At 43.9% G+C, this 17,287-nt stretch overlaps 1 protein-coding gene across 5 annotated transcripts in view; it reads left to right on the forward strand.

The window, feature by feature from the left end:
• Positions 1-87: 87 nt before the first annotated feature.
• The window catches only part of HENMT1 (HEN methyltransferase 1), a 47,559-nt gene continuing 30,359 nt past the window's right edge, over positions 88-17,287 (forward strand). Inside the window, exons 1-2 of one of the 5 annotated variants that reach the window (XM_075182639.1) lie at positions 88-311; positions 4,220-4,281. Coding sequence is in view for 3 of the 5 variants with exons in the window: in XM_075182636.1 (XP_075038737.1) it covers positions 4,291-4,293 (3 nt within the window). In the remaining 2 variants the exon portion in view is untranslated. Of the gene's footprint in view, positions 312-4,219; positions 4,294-17,287 lie in introns of all 5 variants that reach the window. The other 4 variants (XM_075182638.1, XM_075182636.1, XM_075182635.1 and 1 more) reach the window with 4 other exon arrangements.

Raw genomic sequence — 17,287 nt, forward strand, 5'->3', positions numbered from 1 at the left:
GAGAGCCAGTCAGCGCGCTGGGTTCAGATAGCAAATCAGAACATTTGTCTTTGACGCCCAATCGATGATCTTATTTCTTGTAGCCAATGAGTGCTCCAGGCTGAACTAATTGCATAAACCTGCGAGTTTTTCGTTTTTTTCCCTTCCCATAGCTTTTGAATAATATAATCTTTATTTAACCCGTATATAAGCAATGGACAATGTGGCATCAATACTTGTACTTCACGATAAAACAACAGCATACGGAACTCCGTTTGTATTTTTTTGAATATCTGAATTAAGTCACACTTGCAAATGGATTCTTTGTAAGAGTGTGTTTCTTTTCTATGGTCCCTTTCTTAATGGGACAACACTAGTTGCAAACTCAATTGTTTTATGAAATGTTTATATTGTATGGGCCTTGAAATCAATATGCTAATTTCGAGATCACATTTGCACCCCCCAACCTTACATCTCAGGTCTGCTTTCCCACTGTTATTATTTACAGTTGCCTCTCAACTGCTCTATGATTAGAGATTGTATTGCTTTCTGTTTTTAACACCTATGGGTTTGCACTATTTTATGATTGCATATATACCTGAAACTATAGGAACTAACTTTTAAAATTGTGTGGGGATTCTAACCACTCCAATATGAATGTTATGCATAGACATGGTTAGTGACTGAGACAGCACAAGTATTAGGAGTATTTGTCCTGGAACACAGGTAAAAGTACCTCATTCACAAGTGTTTTTCCAGAAGCTCTAGTTGCCATATTTTATATGAATAATTTAATCTGGTACATCTTGGTCTGTCTTGTTTGGTTTAATTTTTATTTATGTTTGGCCTAAGTTAATGGATTAAAAGCACATTTTGCAATGCTTCATAGTGAGATATAGAATAACACTTTAATTCGCTGCACTTCTCTCTTCTGATGCATCCTTGAAAGCTTGTAATGGCCCAACCAGGGGATCTGTCCAGTTCAGGGCTGTTGTTTTCCCCCAAACTTTGAGGGGTGTTGTCCCATCCCCTGTTACCTTTCCATTTGGGAAAATGGGAATCACACAGGAGAAGGACTTTGATAATGCTGCAGGCAATGTGAAAACAAATGTCACTATGAGCAGCCTAGAGGGTCAACTATTTTGATATTACAGGAATCAGGAGAGTGCAGGGGAGATTCTCTTTTTTTTTATATATAGCTCTCATAATACCACCCTAACTAAGGGTGCAGTTTTTGCTTACAAAGGAACTCCAGGCAGATATTTTTCGTGATCAATCTCCTACCCAGACTATCACAACCATCTGTCGTATCCACATTTCCCAAGAAACTAATTTCTGTCAATGATGGTCGCTCCTCCGGGCCTGACGCCATATAGAAGTTTTAATGAATCCACTCCTCGGTGCAAATGTGTTGATTAAATTAGTTTTAATCCCTTGGCACAATTTGCAAAGTGTCTCAGCTGTGTGTTCAGTTAACTATTACCAACATCATATATAATGGCTGATGTAGAAAGGGCCATTGAGATATGTTAAAATCCTTGTTCCTTAAAAATGTGTCATAAAATCATACCACAAAATTCTTGAAGTATGTTAACAAGTGTAAACCTCAAATGGAATGCATTATTCACTGTTAAACAATGTCTCTGTGTTTTTCTGCACTTCTTCACTACAGATAATTTCTAGAATCCACTCTTGGTAGTTGGATTGCTTAACACAAGCAGAGAAAATACCTATACACTCACTTTTAGGGTTTTAGAAATGCCAACTGCACTGGATACATATTGCTCTGGGTTTGTTTGTAGCTCCTTTCCTGCTTATGTTCCTCTCCCCAGTGGAAGGTGTGACGAAATGAGTGGGATAACCCTGTGAGCATTCGGTGTCTCATTTCTCACATAATGTGGATTATAGTACTTTTTATAGCCCATGCTTTGTTCCCTAGCTCACCAGACTACAACTGCATTGTCCAATAACATGTGGCTAAGGGGACATTGTAGTTCAGTGTACTTATGTATATTGTGTATTGTATATTGATGACTTGCAGTAAGGTTGCTATTCATTGTCTTTAAAGTGAAGCCAGGGGGGATGTGGGTAGGGATCAGGTTGCCATGTGCTGGAGTAGGAAAACAAATTAGTGTCCATTGTTCTCACCAGGCTAGTCCAGACAGGCCATCTAACAGGGTGGTTCTCTGGAAGGACAGCTCATCTTCACTCCCCTGTCCAACCCCCCCTAGTCCAGCACTGACAAATGGTTAAGTAGAATAGACCCAGGGGTTTGCCCAGGGAGGGGAAACACTGTGGAAATTAGACCTGGGATATAAGGAACAACTCCAAAGGGGAGGGGTGTTCGATCTGGGATTTCATTCATGAAGGTGCAAGATCTAGCTTTTGAGTTGTCGCTCTCTAAGTAGAGTCTATATATGCAGCTGAGAGAAATCCATGGGTCGTGAAGTCTGGACAGCAGGTGACTATATCTCCTTAAGTTATTGGGGTAAGGGACAGATAATGTGGTAAACCTGCCTGGCATTTATTTACTGTGTGTACATAATATTCTAGTGTTGTTTGTATGACAATAAATATACTGTTGTATTTTTAGAACTGCATTTTGCCTGAGTGACCATACGAATCCTAGAAGGTACTGGGTAGACTTCCCTGGCATAGGAAGGCACCCGTGTGTGGCCAGCCAGCGTGAAGTGGGTAGCATTGGGCCAGATACACCCGGTATCTTCACAGAAGGTCATAATATGAGTTTTTAGAGGCTAGCAGTTGGAACTGTTTCTGTTGTTCCTGTGCGCCTAGAAAGCCTCCTTATGACCCACATCATTGTTTAATTTCCCTTTAGATGGGAAATACGTCCGTTTCTCTTATCACTACTGTGGTTTCTGTAACTACTGGTAGTGTCCATGTTGGTCTTTTCCCAACTACCGTCGGGTTAGCATTGCAGAGATTATGTGAATAGAGATCTCTGCGTGCCTTCTGTATGTCTTTGCTATGCGTTTCACCCGTTAGGGCTTCCTTAGGGAACACTTTTCATATCGGCCACTAGATATAATAGTGGTAATAATGCTTTGCTTGAATACACATCTGAAACATTTTATAAAGTGAGCCAAGGTGTGACAAGAGGGACCGCCTATGCCACCCTGTCTGTCGCTGCTTGGAACCGACTGGGCTTACTTTGCCACCGTTCCCTTTCGTTATCACAAATGCCCCTTCTTGCTGCACTAGGAGGTGCTTACAAATGCTGCCACCACTGGACTCCTTACCAGAATCCAGTACCGGGTTTCTTCTGGGTAACTGATGCTGCGAGTGTACCCTGTTACTGGTGTACCTGGGCTGGTAGTTCTGACCTCTTACTATGGATCAGGGTTGCTGTGGATGGATCCCCCCTGGCCTATCACACTGACCAGAACTGCAGGGTAGCAGGCAGATTGGTGGTACCGGAAAAGTTGGGTCCAAACCTCAGAAACAGTTGGGAACGGATTAGATTTTGGGTCTAATCTGTAATACAAGCCAGTGCTTTTTATACAGTTTGGACACAGCCCCAAAGGGTAAGCCTACCCTCTTGAAGTCTGAGCTATTTTTAGAATCAGGATGTCATGTGTTTACACAAACATGGATTTACATGCATTGCAAAGCTAACAATATTTATGCTTATCTGTGATATCTTAAAAACCTTGCTGTGATTTCCTGCATCTTATTCCAGAGCTAGGAAGTCTAAAGGTCTAATAAACATGAATTTAGCATGAGTTCTTTCTTCTAACAGTTGCAGAATACACATTTCAAAAGAAAGGTACAAACCCCAATCAAGTAATTTCCCCACATCACGATACACAAAAGACTTTCTAAACAAAGGCTCATTGTATCAGATATATACATCAGAAATAAGGCATTTCCTTTAGCAAAATTAAAACAGAAAAACAAATTTTCTACCCTGGTCTCAGAAATAACGATTTCCGATATCAAAATATGCACCATATCAAAAAGAAGTGCATTGCCAATTATACAAATAAGTGCCCTGTGCTATTTCCTTTAAATAAATTTATAGCATAAGTTACTTATAAGTGATCCAGTCACACAAGGGATTGCAGCTAATTTATTTTTGTCTGACTGTGGGTTGGGATTTATCCAACAGACAACATCCTGGAGAGTTAGCAATTTAAAACTAAACCTTACTACGTTTGGAGAACAGCACACATAGTCTTACTCTCAAATGTATTTATTGGTATCTTTATTTTTTTTACAGATAACTGAACAATACATTGTATGCAGCAATAATTCAACAATAGAAGGAAAACCTCAATTTAGGTAACTTTAATGGTGGAGAATATAGTTAATATATATATATATATATATATATATATATATATATATATATATATATATATATGGGATAATGTACTTGTTAATGTAATAAATGAGGATATTTGATGTCATGGAGGAGTTCACTGACCATATAAAAGAGGTAATTTCTATGCAATATTTCACTGTAGAGACGGAGTTATACCTTATGCTACAAACATAATCAATTTTTTTTTTTTTTCTTTTTACCACAAATCATTATGCTTATGGTACACACTTCAAGAGCACATAATACACAGAAAGGCACAACCTTTAGCAATCCCAAGCTTAATAGGGGCTAACTAGCCACGTAGCCACAGACTGCAACAATACAACTTAGAAATGCACATAATATATATACCCAACTTAGTAGCCATTCCTCTTGCACCAAAATTTGGGTGTCTGGCTGTTTTTATACACCAGCTATTCATTCTTCCATTGCATAGTTGTCTTCGGGGGAAGGGGGGTAATGCATTAAGAGCTTTCAGTTTTTAAAAGCTGTTAATTATATTTGTATAATTGAAAAATTCTTAGGTCTTAACATGCTGATTGTAAGTTTGTCTGTTCCCCCTCTTATTTTACTACATGTGAGCACAAGAGCTCTAATGCTTGCTCCAATCTCCCTCTGACCTCAGCCGCAACAGTTAGTAAGCCAGTAGATGCGGCCTATACAGAAAATTGAAGTGTCCAATAACGTCACATCCTTTATCCTGAATTCAGGAAAGGTAGGCCGGTGAGTATTGATATAGTGCGGGAGTCCAGGTACACACTCTGCTGGCTGGTGTGTCCTAATAACCTGTGAGCGCTCCGGTATTGTGACAGTCATATTACCTCCAGTATCAGTATAGTTCCTGCAGAAACCCAGAAAACCTTTTTCTATTCCCATGAAGAAAGATATTTGTTCAGACATTGTTTATCAGATTACTATTATGTTTTGTTCTACTTTTCTAAACAATAATCCAAAAATGTTTTTCATTTTTAAAGAATGCGTAAACGATCAAACTGTAACATTGCAAATTACCACACAGGGAAACAGTACATTACAATTAGCTGTCTCTCAAGCCAATCCCAGGACAGTCTGGTGGACGCGCAACTTGTCTGCCTCTCTGCTTGCAATGCTTCACCTCGCCTCTGGTGGGTCCACACATTAACAAGACCCTTGGGAGTGAGGATGAAGCACAAAGGGCTCCAGTCTTTGCAGTCCTTCTCTGTTGCTTCTAATTCTTGATAGCATAGCAGGAGCTGTAACTTCAGTCCTTTTTCAAACCACACAATCTATACCGCAGAATTTCACTAGACACAGCCTTTTATCCTTGCTACTGTGTTCTCTGGGTACAGGGTGTTGCTCCCTGTTCTAGCTCCCTGGTTGGTGGGTTTTATCTCCCTGGGGATGAACTGTGATACAATATTGTTTACATGACCTCTAATACACATACAAGGAGCAAACATAATTTGGCTACCTGAAGGAGAAAAGCTCCTAGTGAGCCTAACCTTTATTTGAACTTGCCTGATAGAGTAGTTGGAGAATGGAATGTAGTAAAATTTACCAGAACCTGTCACGAGCCGCGGAGGTACTCGCAGCCGCCGCGGCTCGCTTCCAATGCGCCCCAGCGTCCCGGCCGTCACGTTGATGACCGGGACATCATTTCCTCCTCCTGTCCGGCCGTCACCAGGGCAACGGCCGGACGCTAGTTCATTAGCGCTGCGTCCCGGCGGTGCTGGTAGCCGGGCGCATGCGCATTAATAGCCAGTCTATAGGGCTGATTATCAGGCATTAACCTGCAACTGGGTAGCTCAGGGACAAGCCCTGATTGGCCCTGCTGGATACTTGTAATTACTCTGCAGGAGTGTCTTCCACTGCTGATTGGTCCTTGTCTGTATTTAAGGCAATGAGGTCTGCTGCCTCATTGCCGGTTATAGCTTCTGAGCTCCAGTCTGCTGACCTGCTAGTTCCTGATCCTGTATCCTGATATCTCTATTTGACTCCCTGTGTATGACCCTTGGCTTGAATTGGACTTCGCTTGTGTTTCCTGTGACCCTGATCCCGGACCTGTCTACCCGTTCTGCTATCTGCCTGTGACCCCTGACCTCAGCTTTTCCATCGATACTGTCTGCTGCCGGCCTTGACCTCTGTGTGGACCTGACTCTTCTTGCCTGGGTTCTCCCCAGCCGGTACGCACTTCACGACCCTCTGACAGTCTGCGGCCCAGTCTGTCCCCACCATCAGGGACTCCAGTGAACACCTGACTGGCAAAGTAGATTCCGGGTTGTGTTGTGCCGGTTGGAGGGGTTCCTAACATTATAACCGGCCCACTCACGGAGACGAGGTTAGAATGGATGCAAGTGGATCTACACCGTCTCCGGCACAAACCCTAGCAGGCCATGTTGAGTCCTTGTATCAGATGATGCAGGGATTGGCTGAGCGTATGTCTGTTCAAGAAGAAGCCACAAAATCTTCACAACCTACTCCAGATCCCATCTGTGAACCCAAAATGAATTTACCGGATCGGTTCTCCGGAAATAGACCCCTGTTTCGGAATTTCAGGGAGAGCTGCAAGCTCTATTTTCGGATGAGACCCCGCTCCTCCGGTTCAGAGCAGCAAAGAGTCGGGATTATTATTTCCTTTCTACAGGGTGATCCCCAGTCCTGGGCGTTTTCTTTGCCACAGACCAGTTCTGCCATGCAGTCCGTAGACTCTTTCTTTGAGGCACTGGGTCTACTGTATGATGACCCGGATCGAAGTGCCTCCGCGGAAGCTCGTCTACGGGCCTTGAAACAAGGCCGGCGGTCGGCAGAAGAATACTGCGCTGAATTCCGTAGATGGTCACCTGATAGTGGATGGAACGACCCCGCCTTACGTAGTCAGTTCCGTCTCAGCCTATTGGAACAGATCAAAGATTCTTTGGTGCAATACCCGTCTCCTAGCTCTCTGGAGGATCTAATGCACCTCTCCATTAAAATTGACAGGAGGTATAAGGAGCGGAAAACTGAAAAGGAGACATCATCACCTCCATCCACCTTCGTTCCTGTTTCCCCGGATGGTGAGGAACCAATGCAATTAGGAGCATATCGTCTTTCCCCTGAGGAAAGAGACAGGAGATGATCACAAGGCCTATGTCTGTATTGTGGCACAAGAGGCCATTTCTCCCGTTCCTGCCCAAATAAGCCGGGAAACGAGCATGCCTAGGGAACGAGGGGAAAGTTCACTTAGGTCTGCAAATCTCCCCGAAAAATGCGGTATTGATCCCTGCACAACTAACGTTCAGTGCTTGTTCTGTGGGTCTGTCGGCCTTCATCGATCGTGGAGCTGCAGGCAAATTCATGGACTTCGAGTTTGCCCGCTCTGCTGGAATTCCGCGGGTTAAACTCAAATCTGCCATCACGGTATGTGGTTTAGATGGTACTCCATTGCCAGGCGGTAAGGTTACCTGGGAGACCCTGCTACTATAATTGAACATTGGGGCTCTCCACTCGGAATCCATAGTCTTCCGTCTCATCGAATGCCCGTCAGTTCCTTTGATTCTAGGCCACCCCTGGCTATCCCGCCATAACCCTGTCATAGATTGGGCAAAAGGAGAGATTGTCCAGTGGAGCTCTTATTGTTCACAGTCTTGCTTGACACTACCTCTGCGTGTGGTTCAGTCCATTCCGGAGCAGCTTCCCTCACAGTATCATGAGTTCTGGGATGTCTTCTCCAAAAAGGCTGCTGATACTCTACCACCGCACCGGGAATTCGACTGTGCCACCGAGCTAATTCCAGGTTCTAAACTACCCAAGGGACGCTTGTACTCTCTCTCCGGTCCAGAGACCAAATCCATGCAGGAGTACATTGACTAATATCTGGAGAAAGGCTTTATCAGGCCATCCAAGTCTCCAGTAAGAGCAGGGTGCTTCTTTGTGGCCAAGAAGGACGGTGGACTCAGACCCTGTATCGATTATCGAGGGCTGAACCTTATTACGGTTAAAAACACCTATCCCCTTCCTCTCATCTCTGTACTCTTTGACCAATTAAGAGGAGCAACTGTCTTCACAAAAATTGACCTTCGTGGTGCTTATAATCTCATACGCATTAGAGCAGGTGATGAGTGGAAGACGGCATTCAACACGCTCTCGGGCCACTACGAGTATCTGGTCATGCCGTTTGGCCTTGGTAATGCTCCTGCCGTTTTCCAGGATTTGATTAATGAGGTGCTACGTGAGTTCTTGGGACACTTTGTTGTTGTCTACTTAGATGACATCCTCATATATTCAAAATCGTTGTCGGTGCACCAGGGTCATGTCAGTCAAGTCCTACAGAAATTGCGGTAACACCATCTCTACGCTAAACTCAAGAAATGCGAGTTCGAGGTCCAGGAGGTATCCTTCCTGGGCTATATAATCTCCTCAGAAGGTTTCTCCATGGACCCAACCAAGGTCCAAGCAATCCTGGATTGGGTACAACCCAATAACCTCAAGGCGGTCCAGAGGTTCCTGGGATTCACCAATTATTACAGGAGATTTATTGGCGGCTTTGCTGATATCGTGGCTCCTATCGTCACCTTGACCCGCAAAGGAGGTGATCCAGCTCTTTGGTCACAATAGGCCATAAATGTATTCGAAACCCTGAAGAAAGCTTTTGTATCTGCTCAGGTCCTCAGACACCCGGATCCTAAGGTACCGTTTATTCTTGAGGTAGATGCCTCTGATGTCGGGGCTGGGGCCATCTTGTCACAAAAGGATCCCCAGACCCATCGCTTACATCCATGTGCTTTCTTTTCCCGTCAATTTTCCTCAGCGGAAACTATGACGTGGGAAACCGAGAATTGCTGGCAATTAAATGGGCCTTTGAGGAATGGCGACACTGGTTGGAAGGCGCTGCACACCAGATCTCCGTTATAACGGATCATAAGAACCTGCAGTATATCCAGTCAGCCAAACGCCTGAACCCCCGACAGGCTCGGTGGTCGCTGTTCTTCACTCGGTTCAATTTTATTATCACCTATCGTCCTGGTTCTAAAAATATTCAAGCGGACGCCCTGTCCAGAAGTTTCCTGGTACATCATGCTCCGGTCACTAGCCCAGAGCCTATTGTTCCTGTATCGATGATCCATGCCGGATTAGCTCAAGACTTGAGCTGTATCTTACAAAGGTTCCAGAGGTTGGCTCCTGATAACACTCCGCTAGGATGTTTGTTTGTCCCAGTTCATCTAAGGAAGACGGTCCTTGCTGAAGCACACAACAGTCGGACTGCTGGGCATCCTGGAATCTACAAAACACTGGAAATCCTTTCCCGTACTGTATGGTGGCCGTCTCTGTCTGCTGACGTCAATAGTCACGTCCTGTCCTGTGAAGTTTGTGCCAGGAACAAAGTTCCCAGGACTCGCCCAGTAGGTGAGTTAGTTCCGTTAGCCGCTCCTGCTAAACCTTGGACACATCTCTCCATGGACTTTATAGTTGATTTGCCACCCTCTGCGGGACACCATACCATTTGGGTCGTGGTAGACCGGTTCAGCAAGATGGCACATTTCATTCCGCTAACTAGGCTTCCTACTGCTCGAGATTTGGCCGTCTTGTTCATTCAACACATTTTCCGCCTCCATGGACTCCCTACGGACATCGTCTCCGATCGAGGTTCTCAGTTCATAGCACAGTTCTGGAGATCATTCTGTACCCTCCTGGGAATCAAGATCAGTTTGTCTTCTGCGTACCACCCTCAGTCAAATGGGCAGACTGAAAGGGTTAACCAGTCCTTGGAGAAATTCTTGCGATGCTACACATCGGAGTTCCATGACAACTGGTCCTCCTTGTTGCCCTGGGCAGAATTTGCCTGTAACAACTCCTGTCACTCATCCACCAAAACCTCTGTTTTTTGGCAATTATGGTTTCCACCCCAGATCTAACTCTTTGTATTCACTCCAGTCTATTGGTATCCAGGAGATCCGTTCCACTGCCAGGGATCTCAGAGTTATCTGGAAGAAAGTACACTCATCTTTAAGACAAGCATCACTTGTTGCAAAAAAAAATTCGGACCGACACCGTACCACCTGCTCCCTTAAGGTTGGCCAGAAAGTCTGGCTGTCTACAAAAAATATCAGGCTCAGACAACCTTGCAAGAAATTGGCCCCTAAGTTCATCGGGCCGTTTTCCATCATCAAGCAGGTGAACCCTGTCGCATTTAGGTTAAAAATTCCAGGCTCGTTAAGAATTCCGAACACATTTCATTGTTCTCTGTTGAAACCAGTACTTTATCCAGCTCAAGCCCAGTCTTCACGCAAGCCACAGAGGTACAGTGTTCAGAAAATCTTGGATTCCAAGAAAGTGCAAGGACAGGTGCACTTTTTGATACAGTGGAGGAACCGCGGGTTAGAAAAACGCTCTTGGGTTCCCCGGAGACAACTCCATGCTCCCAAACAACTGAAGGAGTTCTTAAAAAAATTTCCAAGAAAATCTGGGTGTCGGGGTTCCTTGACCCCTCCTCAAGGGGGGGGGGTACTGTCACGAGCCGCGGCGGTACTCACAGCCACCACGGCTCGCTTCCCATGCGCCCCAGCGTCCCGGCCGTCACCTTGACGACCGGGACGTCATTTCCTCCTTCTGTCCGGCCGTCACCAGGGCAACGGCCGGACGCTAGTTTATTAGCGCTGCGTCCCGGCGGTGCTGGTAGCCGGGCGCATGCGCATTAATAGCCAGTCTATAGGGCTGATTATCAGGCATTAACCTGCAACTGGGTAGCTCAGGGATAAGCCCTGATTGGCCCTGCTGGATACTTGTAATTACTCTGCAGGAGTGTCTTCCACTGCTGATTGGTCCTTGTCTGTATTTAAGGCAATGAGGTCTGCTGCCTCATTGCCGGTTATAGCTTCTGTGCTCCAGTCTGCTGACCTGCTAGTTCCTGATCCTGTATCCTGATATCTCTATTTGACTCCCCGTGTATGACCCTTGGCTTGAATTGGACTTCGCTTGTGTTTCCTGTGACCCTGATCCCGGACCTGTCTACCCGTTCTGCTATCTGCCTGTGACCCCTGACCTCAGCTTTTCCATCGATACTGTTGTCTGCTGCCGGCCTTGACCTCTGCGTGGACCTGACTCTTCTTGCCTGGGTTCTCCCCAGCCGGTACGCACTTCACGACCCTCTGCCAGTCTGCGGCCCAGTCTGTCCCCACCATCAGGGGCTTCAGTGAACACCTGACTGGCAGAGTAGATTCCGGGTTGTGTTGTGCCGGTTGGAGGGGTTCCTAACAGAACCACACTCTATTTAATGTGGGAAATGAGGTACAACAATGGTAGGCCTCCTTTCACAACAATGACTCAATAATGCCTACATGTGATTAAAACACAACTACACAGTAAACAAATAAATAGGCACCACATAAATATGTTACACTTATAGGGGGGAATTCAATTCTGCCTCGAGTAACGCGGCGCTAACTCACCATTAATACGGTAATTTTAACCCTGATTTCTGCTTGCAGCTCCCTGAGCTGCGAGCAAAAACCAGCGTTAAAGATTACGGTATAAATAGTAATGATGTGCACTATTAGCGTAATAGTGCGCAGGCCACGTTACTTTCGGCAGGCAATTTGAATTCTCCCCATTGTGTAATAAAGCTGTATAATTTTTCCTTTTCTCCATTTTCTACATAGCTATATAAAGTTAACCTAATTTGTGGCAAAGTAAAAATTATCACAGGAGAATCTTACTCACTTCACAACATTAATTGTAATAAATCGGCCACTTTATCATTGCAGAATCTTCATCAACCAACACCAGCAGCTGATTTCAGTGCCCAAATATTATAGAGTGCAGTTGGAATGTGTATTAATAACTAATACTTTGCAATTTGGCTTTTACTTAGGCTGTACAATGATATCTTTTTTTTTTTTTTTTTTTTTTTACCCCAAAACTGACTGATGGGTACTTAATTAAGTGGAACATTTACATTGTACTGTAGGAATATTGGTGATGGTAAAATATGGGAATATCTGTGCTGGAATTTCATTGGTTATTTGTGATGTATAATTATTTGCCTAACCACACCTAGCAATTTCTATAAGACTTTTGATTTTTTTGCATGCCTCACTCTACTCGCTTCACTAACGAAAACTTTTAATTATTTCTGGTTTATAGGTTTTAGCCTTTGTTGCTTAACACCCACCATAGTAGAGTACTTAAATAGGATGTCCACCTTGGGGTATTTTACACATTTACACTGGTTAATTCTGTTCTCCCTGAACACTTATTGGTGTTTTCAGTTGCAGAGAGTGGTTGTGCTAATTCAGCAATTGTTTAAAGTGTGCAGGATAAAGTCTGCCCCTGACTGCTTTAGACACAGCCCACTAGTCAGAAAGTATGTATTAATAGGTGCTGAAATAGGTGGTTTCCATGACACACCTCTATAGCCACCCACAGAATGAGTATTAAAATTACAGTGTTAATGTAGATCAAATATACACATTTTAAAGAAGAAAGATTTTAAAAACCAAACTAGCTTTTTTTCCCTTTGCAACTTTGGGCACAGACTAATAAGACTAACAATGGGGTTAAGCACCACCCACAGGAGGCTGCACATTTGGATAAAGAAGAAAGAACTTTCCTATAACCACTTAACCCCTTCCACTAGCCATGGAGATCAGTTTTTGGAGTGGCCTCTTCAAAGAGGTTAGGTCCACAGGCATGTCCTGTGTCTTTACTGTTCCTTTAATTTTCTTTTTTTTAGGTGAAATCTTTGACATGTACTCCGCTGTCTTCTTCAGATGTGGGCTTTTCCTCTGCTTCCACTTTCCAATTCCCTTTGGCGATTGTGTAATTGGGTTTTGGTGAGAAGTCCGGGAGTCTGCTAGAGTGGCTCTCTGTTCTCTGTGTGGCCCTGCTTGCCTGGCTGTAACTTCTATACTTGCAGTTTTCTACCTTTCTTATGCAGATTGCTCCTCCCTTCTGAGGAGGTAGAGCTGTGTTTGGAACAGCATACTTTTAGACTGGAGTAGTTCTTCTATTAGAGTTCCCTCAATTATGAAGCATCTTTCCCCTGGACCGACCAGATGACACTGCAGGGGCAGAGCTACAGCCAGAATACCCAACTCATGGGGTTTTCTGGCTAATCATTTAGATCGGTTGGTGATGTCATGCTGGGCGCTCCCCCTCTTACACTAGTTCCAGGTAAAACTTTCTTCATCTGCCCATGCCAGTTCTGTGCACCAACTCCCCTGGCTCCTCCTCTAGCCCACAATGGTGTTTCCAGCAGGGTGATTGTCAGTTGTAGCTTTTTCAATACAGACTTGGAAGGCAAGGTGGCACTGAGAAGTTCCCCCAACTAAGACTCCACTAACAATCAGGTAAGTAAAAGCTTTCTGATTAATCTTTTTTACTCTGTGGGTGGGTGATGAAGGGGCTTCCCTTTCTGGCCAGGTTTTTAGTTGATATACTCCTCATTATTGTTGGTGTATTTTTTTCCTCTCTTATTGATCCCCAATTGCATTTTTTGTTATGTATTCCCGCATGCAGAGATACCAGAGATAAAGAGCTTTATCCTCTACTCCAAAGCCAGAATGGGGAAAATGCTTTGCTAATTCATTAGCTGTGATGCCTTAGACTTTGGCATTCCTACAGCACAGTAATGTGGCAGCTTTGGAACGAGAATTGACAGGGTTATCCGACCGTTCTTCCTTGCCAGATGAAGGGGAAACCTGGAATTAAGGGGACCAGTCCGATACCCTTTATACTATTATTAGAGGCCATGAACATCCGTTTCTTTTTTTTCAGGAAATCAGTAGTGGGTCTGATTAAGATTGTTCTGTGCATGCAAAAAATACCAGATGCTTCTGTGCAAAATTCTGCGACCCCAGCCATTTTCCATCGTAGAACCACCAGTTGGCTTTTTTTCTCTCATGACAAGGATCTCTTGTCTTTACTCCAGACGGAGTGGAATAAATAGTGTTTTCAAACCAACAGATGTTTTAAGACTCTCTATTCTCGCTGTAAGACATTGAGATCTGTTGTGGCTTCCACATAGAAGTGGGCACAGGAATTTTAAATGATCTGCAGGATCTCTTATCCCCTGATACCATTCTCCAGCTGACTGGGCAACATGAGAAAGAGTGATGTGGCCCTAGATGCAAGGAAGCTGATAGCCAGAGTCTCGAAGAACCCTTTGGATGCACCTCAACCATTATGGCTTAATGCCAGTGCAGCGTTTCCTAATTCTAAGAAGTCTTTGACATCCTCCTTTTTCTCATTAGGAAAATCCTATTATGTCTGCAACTAGGCCAGTAAGAGGCTAATGGGGTCAGAGTGTTTTTGCTGTCCTTTCCATGAAGTGCCTCAGCTCCCACTCTTTTCTTTTTTTATTTCTCTGGCAAGATAGATCAGTGAGAGACGCATAATGATTGGAAATTCAGTTATTAAACAAAACAATTTTAAATTGCAGAAGTCACAAATCAATATATGGTAATATGCAAGACTTATAGTTTTAACAGCTAGTCGTTATTTAAAAAAACGTCTTACACAAGCATATATATCCCTTAACTGGTAATAATATTTCTGTTGGTTTTCATCAATCTTATTTATACTGTATAATAGTTGCCCACACAAGGGGCATGGACAACAGCTAAAAAGACTGTACTGGTCACCAGGTACTTCTTTCTGATCATTTGATGGTTTTACTCTAAGTGCTATGTGTGTTCGATCCATCAGTCTTTAAGGAAGTGTTACAGGTAGCAGCTGGTCATGGATTCTGGAACGTTCCGAATCCTGAGATTGTTCCTTGTGGACCTATTCTATTAGTCTTCCTGTGTTTCTTTAATGGTTTCCAGTTCTGAATGTCATGTCATGAGCTCTCTTTCAAATGACGCTTGGGTACGGCACAGTTCTTCAGTTTTAGATTCAAGAGTGTCAGTCCTAGAGCCAAGAGCAATTATTTCTGATTTTAAGATTTTAATTCGGTTCTTGTTGAAACGTAAGTTTGATGTCAGTTGCTAGGTTTGTGGTAGCTGATTAAACATTGGGATCATTTTCAGGTTCAGAGTGAGATGTATGGCTGGAAGAACGAGAAAGAGCTGTTGACTGGTAAGAGGCCACTGATTATTTTTTTGAGGGCCAGATATAGGGGCTGTGCCACCCATTGTAGATTTTTGACGTTGACAGACATTTATCAGAAAAGATGCTCAGTTTCCAATTAGAGAGGGACAAAGAAATCGAGGAAAATGAGTAAGAAGGGAGCTTGGAAAACAGTGTACTCCAACTAGTTATCCATAGTATTGGTCCCTCAGGACCTATTTCCAATAGAGCATATCTGTTCAAGTAAAGTTCTTGGTAGTAGTCAAATGTTGCACAGATTGACAGGAGATGATCATCTCAAAATGAAGAAAACAAATGCTGAATACTGTCCAGTATTGGCTACAAACAGTTTTCTGTACACGACTGCCGAGGAGATTGTGGGTTCTTGATGCACAGATGTCACAAGAGGGCAGTGAGTCTTTAGGGATCAGTGTGGTATATCAGCATACAAACAGATTCTGGTGTAATTAAAATCCCGAGCTGAATACACTGTGCACAATAATAGGTCCTGGGTTGATGTGCAAGAGGGGCAAATTACTATAGTACAGTGTAGGATTGATGGGAATAGAGTGACATGGAGAAATACTGAAAAGTAGAGGTAGCAACCATACAGCTACATCACAAGAAACAATGGGATTTGTTTTGTGTCCCCTATCCCTCAATGGAATCGGCTCAATAGACACTTCTGTGTGTGAAGGTTTATAAGCCCACGTGGTAGTATTAATAGAACACCAGTCTCCTCACAAAGGGTTAAATAGTGAGTGGGCAACAATGAGTTAACTGTCCAATGACAGGGCTAAGCAGCGCCAGGTATAGAAGCTGCGTGGTACTTTAGGCCAACTAGGCCAGTAATCATAGATTCCTATCCGCGTATCCTCAGTGTCATCAAGGAATTGCACACTCGGAGCCCTCCTGCAGAATGGGAATCTGGTTTGTTCTGTAAACTGCTAGATCCGGCAGTGCTACTGCAGCTGTGGATAGCTGAATTCATTGTGGCCTCAACTATGGCGCTCTGTACCTCGTGGGAGCCACAATGATCTCAGTTTCTGTGCAAAGGAGCGGACCTGGGAGTGATTTGGATGGCCAGCTGGATAGTCCCAATGACGGGTTGAAGGATGATGTAGTTTCTGCAGGTGGGAGTTGTGTTTCAGCTCAGAAGGTGGCAGATTATAGAGTCTGCTGGACGGAGCATATGTAAGATGCAGCCACCATGTTAGGTAGGCAGACCACGGCCTGAAGTCATTTCATTCATTAGGAGCTCTGGCTGGCTCAGGCCCTACTGCTCACTTGGCCTGCCAAGATGTCACTCCACTCTAGGCAGGCACATATTCCAGACAGGTGCTGCTTTTACTTTCTCGGAGTCGGCTCCTATTTTGTTCCTGTCACAGCTGAAACATAAACCCAGCGATAATTTTAATCCAACACTTCTCCGAACTCCACTTCACTCCACATTACCGCCGTCTCCACTTTTTTTATCCTTGCACAGCCAACCGAACTACACGTCAAAACTCCTTTGCCTTCCCTAGGTTTTTTTTTGGGTTTTCTTAAATATTTTTTCATATTGTTTTGAAATGAGTTTGATATCACCTTAACCAGCCTGTCCCTTGTTTCTCACAAAATGTGGAGCATAACAACATGTACTTTTTATAGCCCTGTAAATGTTCCCCAGCTTACCGGAGTACTATTGCAGTGTCTAATTACATGTGACTAAGGGGACATTGTAGCCAGACCTATATAGGAGACTTTTTCACTATATGTTACTCATTGTAAAAATGCATATTGTGAATATTGCAGTGATGCTCTTATACATTGTTCTTAAAGTGAAGCCAGGTGGGTTATGGGCAAGGGTCGGGTCCAGTTCCAGGATACATTCTCCCCCTCCTTTCTCAACAGGAAGTCCTGAACAGCTCGAAGCTATGCCTGGCTCAAAAAGCTTGTAAG

Source organism: Mixophyes fleayi, chromosome 8, assembly GCF_038048845.1.
Source record: "Mixophyes fleayi isolate aMixFle1 chromosome 8, aMixFle1.hap1, whole genome shotgun sequence".
Taxonomy (NCBI): domain Eukaryota; kingdom Metazoa; phylum Chordata; class Amphibia; order Anura; family Limnodynastidae; genus Mixophyes; species Mixophyes fleayi.